Below are 10746 nucleotides of genomic sequence, written 5' to 3' on the forward strand. Positions count from 1 at the left end.
GCAGCACATTCCCTTGGGTCAAGAGTTAGTGCGCTAACCTTATTGCTAGAACTAAAAGCAAGGACATCCACATTCGTACTCAAAGTGTCCTTTATAGTAAAAACAAACAAAAAAAATATTAGGGGTTGGGGATTTGGCTCAGTGGTAGAGCGCTTGCCTAGGAAGCGCAAGGTCCTGGGTTCGGTCCCCAGCCCCGGAAAAAAAGAAAAAAAAAAAAAATTGAGCTGGAGAGATGGCTCAGCGGTTAAGAGCATTGACTGCTCTTCCAGAGGTCCTGAGTTCAATTCCCAGCAACCACATGGTGGCTCACAACCATCTGTAATGGGATCCAATGCCCTCTTCTCGTGTGTCTGAAGACAGCGAGAGTGTATTCACATAAAATTAAAAAAAAAAAAGTAAAACCTTCATGATAGAGCTGGAGAGATGGCTCAGTGGTTAAGAGCACTGACTATTCTTCCAGAGGTCCTGAGTTCAATTCCCAGCAACCACATGGTGGCTCACAACCATCTGTAATGGGATTTGATGCCTTCTTCTGGTATGTCTGAAGATAGCGACTATATATATATATGTATATATATATATATATATATATATACATATATATATATAAATCTTTTTTTTAAAAACCTTCATGCTATTGGAAAATTCTAATTTCCATCTTACTAGGAAACAACTTCACTTTCTAATGAGTCTACCGCATATTTCTTCTAGTTCTAGTTTCTGTTGGGGTTGGTAAGATGGCTCAGTGGGTAAAGGTGCTTGCCACCAATTCTTGCAGCCTGAGTTCAATGCTCAGGACCCACAAGGTAGAAGGAGAGAACCGATTCCTGAAAGATGTCCTCTGACTCCCTCAGGTGACTGTGGTGTGTGCGCACACACACAAGGTACATAAATACATGTAATCTGTAAAAGTCAGTTTTTGGCATAGTGGTGGTGTATAGTCCTTAATTCCAGCATTTAGAGAAAGGCAGGCAGATCTCTGAATCTGGGGCCAGCCTGGTCTACAGAGTGAGTTCCAGGAAAACCAGGGCAACCCTGAGAAACCATCTTGAAACAACAACAAAGCAAACAAAAACTCTTAGAAGAAAACAGGGTTTGTCTTCATGGCATTGGATTTGGCAATGAATTCTTAGATGTTACACCAAAAACAAGAGCAACAAAGTCAACTGGACATGGAAAACTTCTGCCATTTGGCTGGGCGTGGTGGCAGATGACAGTAATCATCTCAGTGGTTGCATCTGCAGAGTGGGAGGTAACACCTACATGTCAGGTACCTAAGGAAAGACCTTGTCAACTCAGGCAATAAGGGACTTGAATGCTTCCTCAAAGGAGGAACGGTGAGTAAAATCACAAGAGGGTTCAAAGGCATTCGCCATTAGAAAAAGGACAAGCCTATAACTTCAACCGGAGAGGATAAGGCAGATAGAGTGCAAATTTGAGGCCAGCCTGGGCTAAGTTCCTAATCAAAATGAAAAAAGTGAAGGCTAGAAATCAATGTTACACCACAAGGGGGCGATGTTTTCCCACTAGTTCTGTCCCTAACTCCATGCTTAGAGGGTAGCATCCTGGGGCGGGTGGCTAGCCTTCCTGCCTCTTCTTTGCCAGTCTTCTGCAGATGCTGCCAACTCTCCGGGTACTGGAGGTGCTGCTGCATGGCGACCGAGAACGGAGGAAACAGAGGGCAGCCATGAAAAAACAGCAAACTTTCTCACTGGGGTCAGAATGCTGGCTATGGGAAGGTTGACAGCGGGCATCTCCAACCGGAAGCTGAGTGCAAAGGTTCCACTCCAGCAGGAGTTACAGTTAAGCACAAGCATGCTTATTAACAGCGTGCTGGACTGGACCTAAAGCAGGGGCCCTAACATGAATGACACAGCTCCTGTGCTGACATTCTTTTTTTTTTTTTTTTTGGTTCTTTTTTTCGGAGCTGGGGACCGAACCCAGGGCCTTGCGCTTCCTAGGCAAGCGCTCCACCACTGAACTAAATCCCCAACCCCCTGTGCTGACATTCTACGTCTCACTGAGCCCTTCTTTCCTCTAAGCACACCGCGTTCCTCTCATGATTCAGTTACTGCTTTAGCATCCATTCAGTGCACTGTTCTGCCCTCCTCCCCTTAGCCCTTTCATGAAGATTCAAGGACAGAAGCAGGAGTTAGCATCACTGGTTAAGGTCTGTTCTTGGATTCTTTTGGAGTCTAGTTTAGTAGCTAGGTATTTGAGGAGAATTTATTATGAACATACTTTACTCAAAGGGTAAAGAAAGGCAGTTCAACTGCATTTCCAATGAGAGTTGCTTTGGGAGTCATAAAAACTGGATAGGAGGGGTTGGGGATTTAGCTCAGTGGTAGAGCACTTGCCTAGCAAGCACAAGGCCCTGGGTTCGGTCCCCAGCTCCGAAAAAAATAATAAACAAAACAAAACAAACAAAAAACCAACAACAACAACAACAAAAACAACTGGGTAGGAAATGCAGGGCTTTTTTCCTACAGTTGGAAACCTTCCTTGTCTCGTCTGGACTTAGAGAAGGGGCTTTAAAATTCTAAAAGCACAACAATTTAGCTGGACATGGTGGTGCACACCTTTAATTCCAGCACTCAGGAAACAGTAGTAATATAGCAATTTAACCAAGTGTACAGCTCAGTAGTGTTAAGTTCATTCACTTAATTCAATGTGTTTCACTAGCATGGCTGTCTGTTCACCAGGGGTATATATGGTGCCTATGGGGACCAGAAATTGTGGTTCCAGTCACAGTGAGCCACAGGGGTATGTGTACCACATGCATGAAGTGCCCAAAGAGGCCAGAGGGTGGCGACAGACCACCTGGAACTGGTGTTTCAGACCTCAGGAGTCACCCAGTAGGAGTTGGAATGCAACCAAAGTCCTCTGCAAATGAGCTGTCAGCGCCCTGAACTGCTGAGCCATCTCTCCAGCCCTAATATTCTTTTTTTGGCACCAAGGTTTCTAGAACTTTTCCAAATCTTTATAAACAGAAACTCTACCATTACATGTATCTTCTGATTGGCCCTTCTCCTAGGCTGGCAACAACTAATACTGCTCCTATTCCATTTTTTCATTCTTTTGTTTTCCCCTTTTAATCAAAGAAAGAGACCAATAAGATAGCTCTGTATGTCCAAGCCTTCTTGTTCACCTGTGATTGAGTTTATTGTGGAGAAAAGTAACAGAAATTGGTTGCATAAAAAAAGGAGTTGGACGTAGAAACAATGTGGGCTCAAGCCTTAGCAGCCCAGCCATGGGTCTGCACGGTTCTTTCGCATCAAGAAGTTAATCTTTCGAGCCATTTCCATGTTGTAGATCCTCCGGCATGTTTCATAGCTCTCCCTCTGGCGGCGGCGGCAAGGCTTCTCATAGTAGCGTCGTCGCTTTATGACGTCAATAAGCCCGTCGGTGGTGAGGATTCTGTAGGAGGCAGGTGATGGAGTCAGATGCTGAGGCCCCATCACTGTTTCACAGCCCCTCGGAAGCCAAGAGGCAGAAATAACTTGTGTTTGAAAATTACAGTGGGAAGAGGTAATAACACAGCACTCACCGCTTTCTAGAGGCTCCAGTAAGAACCCCGGAGGTGAAGTAACAAGCAGCCACAGTGCTGGCTCCCGGGGAACTTACAGTCAAGAGTTTGGCTCTCACGTTTGACTCCCACGACTCACCTGGTGTGTGACAGCTTCGAAGGGGCAGTGGTTCCCTACGCTGTGCTTTCCAATCAAAGGAGGGAAAGCACATGTGAAGCTTGTCTTGTCGTGGGGTGGCAATCACCTTTAATCCCAGAACTCGGGAAGCTGAGACAGGTGGATCTCTGTGAATTGGAGGCCAAGCAGAGCTACATAGAGACCCCTAGTCCCACAAAACCCAAACCAAATGAAAACCTCAACTGAGGCAAACCATTTGTAATTAAAATGAAACCAAACGGGGTTGGGGATTTAGCTCAGTGGTAGAGTGCTTGCCTAGGAAGCACAAGGCCCTGGGTTCGATCCCCAGCTCCGAAAAAAAGAACCAAAAAAAAAAGAAAAAAAAAAGGGGCTGGGGATTTAGCTCAGTGGTAGAGCGCTTACCTAGGAAGCGCAAGGCCCTGGGTTCGGTCCCCAGCTCCGAAAAAAAGAACCAAAAAAAAAAAAAAAGGAAACCAAACACGGTGATTCCTAGTTGATTCTTGGTGAAAAACGTAGCTTCTTCCTCTTTGTATTTGAAAACTGATATCTATGGTGGTACATGTCTGTCAGCCCAGGGCTTGGAGGCTGATGTGAAAGGATCTAGTTTCAGATGAGCCCTAGTAACTTATAATTTAGATCCTGCATTAAAAAAACAAAAACAAGACAAATGAACTCTAACTAAATAAAAGAAATATAGCTCAGTGGTAAAGTACTTGCTTTACGAATATGAAACCTTAGAAAAAATTGATACAACTTAAGTCTGAGGAACTGTGGGTGCTCTGTAAATACCAGCTTCGTCACATCATGATACAAATGAGAGACTGTCATAGCGTCACCCCATCTTCCCATGTCCCATGACTGTCACATCATGATACGAGTGAGAGACTGTCATAGCGTCACCCCATCTTCCCATGTCACATGACCGTGTGTCCATGAGTGTGTGGGTGCTTATGGAGGTTAGTGATCTGCCTGCAGCGCTGATTCTTCAGGCCCATCCTCCTTACTTTTGTAAGGATCTCATTGGCCTGGAGAGCACCCAACTGGGACAGGCTAGACACTTAGACAATGAGAGGGGGAGAGCTGGGTGGAGCTTCTCACCTGTGGGGAAGGAGCAAACAAGCCAAGAAGATGGCGTACCGTCTCCAATTCCTAAGCAGTTCTTTTGTCTTTGGTGCTGGAGAGGATACCAAGAGCACTGACTAGCAAGACAGACCACGCATTTAATCCCAGTACTCGGGAGGCAATGGCAGGTGGATCTCTGAGTGTGAGGCCAGACTGATTTACACAGTGAGCTCCAGGCTCACCAGGACTATACAGGATTGTCACAAACAACCAAACAAAAATGAAAATAAATAAATAAATAAATAAATAAATAAATAGCACAGATTAGGCTGCGGAGATGGTTGAGCTGACACAGGATCTGAGTTCCATCTCAGAATCCATGTAAAAGGCCCCACTGTAATCCCAGGGCTGGAGAGGTAGAGCTGGACAGACAGACAGCCCAGCTTACTGAGATAGACCCTGTGTCAAACAAGCAACAAAAAAAGGTAGGTGGTGCCTGAGGAGGGTCACCTTATGTGTCCTCTGGCCTCCAACACATGTGCTGAATACTCACAAGAACACACGCACGCTTGCTCACATGCACCCACACCAGAAGCTCTCATTCAACTTCATCTCTAATAGGCAAGGATGTAGGTCAAGCTTTGTAGCAGAACTAAAGTCTGGGGCTAGGATGGGACTCGGTTAACCCAGTGTGGTGTTGCACACCTGTAGTACCAGCACACTGGGAGGCAGGAGTTCAAATGTCATACATGGCCAGCTAGGACACACGAGGCTGTCTCTAAAGAACCCTGAAGCCAACCAAATAAACAACCCCAAAAGAACTCAAGAAGTAATACAAGGGCTGGGGGGTGTAGCTGAGGGGTAGAGCGCTTGCCTGAGTTACATGCAAGGCCCCTGGGTCTAGTTCCCGGGGCAGGGGTGGGGGTAGGTGCAGATGGAGCTCAATGGCAGTACTCTGGGATGGTGTTACTAGTGTCACATCAGTCTGCAAAGGTAGTTCAAGGACTAGCAGATGAGAGCTTAGTGTAAACAGATCAGCTTGGAGTTCTGGTGCCTGGCAACCTTACATGAAGGAGAAACCAGCTGCCAGTTTTAGTAAAATTCAACTGATTATGTAAAAGGAGCCGAGCTGCTTACAAGGGGAACCTGGGGGTGGCAGATTCACATGTCAGGGTAGCCAGGCTGCGTCAGCCACTGTGTATGCAGAAGGACTCAATGAACCCAGAAGCTGGCCCATCAGGAGTAAAAGGGGTCAACCGGGCACACTTCCAGTGTTCTTGTCTTTCCTAGTTTGGGGGTCAGCCAATCACACACGGCTTCTAGCAGCCCCCACTCCCTACATCCTCGTTTCAGGGCACCGGTGAAGGCCCCTGGTTATGTAATAGGCATTTGTGGCCGTCTCCCAGGGTAGACACACAGGCCTTTTCCTTTGTAAGGCTCCCTTCTGTGCTCCAAACACCGTAAAGGTCCAATCACGGTTCCCCTCTCGCTTGCAACTGCTAACGTAATCAGATCACAAAACAACTTCTTTTTTAAAATACAACTATCTGAAAGCTAAGAGAGAGAAGACTGGGGTGAAACAGGTTATATAGAAATGGTGACCCACAGGGAAGACATTAGAGAACAGCAGAGGAAAAGATGTGTAAGAGAAGCTACATCAGGGAAGACTGTATCTGGCAGTGCCCTATGAGTGAAGGATTGATCCTTCCCTCCTCCAACCAGGCTAACGTACAATTATAAGACATTTCCATAACACTCAAAGACTTAAAAAAAGGAAGAGAAATGCAGCTTTCTTCTTCTTTGCAAATTATATTTTTACACTAAAAAGATGTAGCTTTTTGGTTTTGAGACAAGGTCTTAAATATCTCAGGCTGGCCTCTGACTTTTTTTTTTTTTTTTTTTTTTTTTTTTGGTTCTTTTTTTTCGGAGCTGGGGACCGAACCCAGGGCCTTGCGCTTCCTAGGTAAGTGCTCTACCACTGAGCTAAATCCCCAGCCCGGGACTTAATATGTAGTCAAGGATAACCTTGAATTCCTGATTCTCCTGCCTTTGTTTCCTTGTGCTGGCTGGAATTACAAACACATGCCACCCTGACCAGTCTACTATTGTTTAAATGCAGCTTTCTGAAGTGGCATTAAGCCGCTAAAACTTTCTCTGCTCTGTTTTCCAAGTCACAGTTTCAGTGTCATAAGGAAGCCCCAAGGAGCTTAAAGCTTGGGTTCAGAGTCCAGGGGCCTGAATTCCTTCACTTGTTCTTATAAACATCTCCTCTGCTCAATTGAAGTCTTCCTTATTCCAAGGATTCTCTCTGACAATCTTACGCAGCCCAGGCTGGCCCGAAGCTTGCTATTTCACCAGGGATAACTTGATCTTCCTGTTTCCAACTCTGACTGTCAGAGTTACGGTCAACAGGCACCATTGTCATTTTCTATGTCCAATGCCTTTCAACCAAGAAAAAAGTACTTTATGTCCTCATTTTTTTGAGACAGGGTCTGCACAGTTCAAGCTGGAGATCCTCCTGCCTCAGTTTCTAAGACAGGGCTGCAAGTGTAAGTCACCATCTCCACTGCTTTGTACTTACTTATGCTGGGGATTCAGCTTATAATTGATTGGTAGGGTGCTTCCCTGGCATCATGGACGGAGGCCTGGGTTCTATTCCCAGAGCTGTGTAGCCCAGGATAGCCTCAAATTTGCAATATAGTCAAGAACAACTTTGAGCTGCAGATCCTCCCAGCACCTCTTCCTAACTGCTGGGACTGTGAGGGCCTGTCGCCACACACAGTTTATAGAGAGAGACCCAAATCTTCACGCGAGCTAGCCAAGCACTTCACCACCTGAGCTACAGCCTCAGCCCAGGAGGATAGTCCAGCTCCAGGGAACTCCGTACCCTCCTCAGGGGTACCTGAATATAAGTGGTGCACACAGACACACATAAATAAAAATAAAATATTTTACTTGTTTTGTTTTTTTGGGACATTGCCCTGACTGACCTAGATCTCAATATCTAGACCAAGTTGAATTCACAGAGATCAAGTGCTGAGATTAAAGAAAAATAAATCTTTAGAAACAAAAACAAGCGGTGTTCCTGGAATGGTGGTGAGCACAACTGCTCTCTAAGCAGCTGGCCCTGGGTTTGATTCCCGGTCAAGGTAGCGTGCCCACATTTGGCCAAGGTCCTGGTCTGAGGAGGCTCTGAAAGGAGCTGTTTGGCCCCTTTGTGTTTGTCCTGAGACTATGCCAGGGAACAACGGATGTGACAGACATGAGATGGCTCAGTGGTTAAGAGCACGGGCTACTTTTCCAGAGGTCCTGAGTTCAATTCCCAGCAACCACATAGTGGCTCGTGACCATCTATAAAGGCACCTGACGCCCTCTTCTGGCACGTGTGTGTAAATGCACAGAACACTCATTAAATAAGTAAATCCGTCAATAAATCTCCTGGTAACAAATAAGACTGTGACCTGGCTTCAAAGAATGGATGACCACCTCGTTCAGAGAGGGGAGGAGAAATGCTTTCCTTTATAGTCTTGAAAGTAAAACTAAGGAATGCAGTCCATTACGCATAAAAAAGTGGGCAAAGGAAGTAAGTGCTGTTGAGAATGAACATTAAGTGAACCAGAGGAGGACCTAAGCTGCAGATACCACCAGCAACACAGGAGAACTTTCTCCAGTACCTGCAGCAAAGCTGTCTTCATTCTAAAATAATGCTTATCATGTCTTTCCACCTCACGGCCAAGGAATGAGAGAAAGAAAAGCTAAAGAGAGAAGCCTGGTGGTACACATCCCAGCACTCAGGAAGCAAAGCGGGCGGATCTCTGTAAGTTCTAGGCCAACCTGGTCTACACAGCAGTTCCAGACCAACCAGGGCTACACAGTGAGACCCCTCTCAAAAAAACAACCAACAGCGAAACAAAACAAAGCAAGAGCTAGAAAGATGGCTCACTGGCTACAAGTGAGCGTCTCTTCCAGAACCTATGTCAGTGGCTCACAATTTCTGGAACTCCAGCTCCGGGGGGCTGATGCTTCTAGCCTCCGGCACCTGCACTCACGTGTGCATACTCATCACCGAAATGAAATAAAAGTGTTAAATGAGGCATGCCAGACTAGGGAAGTCATATTAGTACCAGATCATCAGGACCAGACTCTATCCCACAGTCTACTGTCCAGATACCTTTCCGTGGAGTCTCTCCTCTCCGCTAGGCCATGGTTTTTACGTGTAGGTATATGTTTGCTATGTCACACGTGTGAGGCAGGCAGAAGGGTGTACAGGATCCTTGACATCAGTTGTTGGTACTGGGAACCAAACTTGGGTCCTCTGACACAACAGCAAGTGCTCCTTACCACGGAGCCATCTGTCCAGCCCCTAGCTATGTATTCCTGCTTATGCCATAACTCTCTTTGGAACCTCAAATGCCTTCTCATACACTTCTTCAAGAGCCCGATTAGCACTCGTCTTTCCTAGTAAACGGCAGCGAACACACAATCAACCCCAGCATTTGGAGATGGCGGCAGGAAGATCAGTTAAGGTTATCCTTGGCTACGCTGCCCATTCTAGGCCAGCCTGACCTACATGAGATGAACAAACCCACAAAGCAATTAATCTTCTCTAGTAGCCTTATCCCACCGAAACTGGCTCGGCTGTCTCTCACGCACCATGGCTCTGCTTCTTGTTCTTCATGGGGAGGGGTCAAGTGAGACAGTCTCATCAGCACTGTCTAAATTATTTTCAAATTCTTCCTGCCTCCACCTCCCAGGTGCTGGGATTAGAGCATGCACAGGCAGACACAGACTTACAGGCTCTTTCTCAAACGTTGGATAGAACTCAGGTTTATCATCCAGGGGTGCTGGCTGCTTGTTGGGGCTAAAAAGTGTCCAGAGTCTACCCACTGAGCTGGCACCAGTGTGAGGCAGTTTATGAGGTGGGTAGGCTTGGAGGATAACCTTACATTTCCCACAGCTGGTCTAGACAAGACTCTGACTCGTTTTACCTGTTCAGGGTCCTGTAGGCACCTTCCACGTTCCCCTCCTGAACCATCACAGTCCTGGCAATGAACTTCAGATGTTTAGCCATGACCTTGAATTTAAATCTTCATTCTTCAGGACCTATAGACTGGACAAGGAGCATGGAAACCAGAGACCCAATATGAGAGAACAAAGCCCATCAGAGTCACGCGTTACCACTGGTGGTGGTTTTACTCAATCTAGAATTAGAGCCAGCTCAGGAACCGTAGAACTGGGCAGGAGGAATTCTAAATATCTTAGAAAGTACAAGTAGGTCTGGAGAAATGTCTCAGTAGTTAAGCAGTTAAGAGGATCCAAGTTCTATTCCCACCACCTACAGGGTGGCTCACACCACAGCCAGTCCCAGGGGTTCTAACGCCCTCTTCTGGCCTCTGTGATGCACAGACATACACCCAAGCAAAACACCCATACACATAAAATATAAATAACTTTTTTTTTTTAAAAGAAAAAGTACAAGCGAATTGTTACCAACAATCCTCTCACTGCACGGTGATATGGCTCAGCAAGTAAAGGCACTTGCCGCCAAGCTTGACGACCTGAGTTGGAGCCCTGGATCCATATGGTGGAAAGAGGGGACAGACTACTGCAAGCTGTCCTGATTTTCACCCCCCACCCTCACCCAGGGCCGCACCAAAAAATAAATTAAAAAGATAATTGCCCGGCGGTGGTGGCACACGACTTTAATTTGGGAGGCAGAGGCAAGCGGATCTCTAGAGTTCGAGGCCAGCCTGGTCTACGGAACGAGTTCCAGGGCAGCCAGGGCTACATACAGAGCTACAAACATTCTCGAAAACCCAAACCAAACCAAACCAAAAAACAGGTTTCCGCTGAGAGTTGGAAAGAACTCCTCGTTCGTCCCTAGGCACCAGGCTGCCACACGAAATTCTGTCCTACCGCCATTCACGTTTTGCAGCTCAGTGACCCCCACACCTCCCCAGCTCCCTACCAGCGGCCTCCGAATTCGGACTCCGATACCCTCCGTACCGGAAGCGGAAGC

At 46.5% G+C, this 10746-nt stretch overlaps 1 protein-coding gene across 3 annotated transcripts; it reads right to left on the bottom strand.

Moving 5' to 3' along the window:
• Positions 1 to 3123: 3123 nt before the first annotated feature.
• Positions 3124 to 10746, bottom strand: Mrps21 (mitochondrial ribosomal protein S21). 3 transcript variants are annotated; one of them, NM_001287116.1, is made up of 3 exons: positions 10696 to 10746; positions 9716 to 9837; positions 3124 to 3417 (listed from the first exon to the last, which is right to left on the bottom strand). In NM_001287116.1, the coding sequence occupies exons 2-3, from the start codon at positions 9796 to 9798 to the stop codon at positions 3237 to 3239; spliced, it is 264 nt and encodes an 87-aa protein (NP_001274045.1). In that variant the 5' UTR covers positions 9799 to 9837; positions 10696 to 10746; the 3' UTR covers positions 3124 to 3236. The 3 variants fall into 3 exon arrangements, with proteins under 3 accessions (NP_001274045.1, XP_006233045.1, NP_001119566.1); XM_006232983.5 differs by having other exon boundaries at positions 10218 to 10721; NM_001126094.2 differs by lacking the exon at positions 10696 to 10746 and having other exon boundaries at positions 9716 to 10026.

Source organism: Rattus norvegicus, chromosome 2, assembly GCF_036323735.1.
Source record: "Rattus norvegicus strain BN/NHsdMcwi chromosome 2, GRCr8, whole genome shotgun sequence".
Taxonomy (NCBI): Eukaryota; Metazoa; Chordata; class Mammalia; order Rodentia; family Muridae; genus Rattus; species Rattus norvegicus.

Bases quoted from the DNA above. Each gene is read 5' to 3' on its own strand.
- Mrps21 (NM_001287116.1), bottom strand. From the start codon at position 9,798: ATGGCTAAACATCTGAAGTTCATTGCCAGGACTGTGATGGTTCAGGAG. The intron at 3,418-9,715 runs GTAAAACGAGTC...TGCCTCCTACAG, and splicing joins GCCTACAGGACCCTGAACAG to AATCCTCACCACCGACGGGC.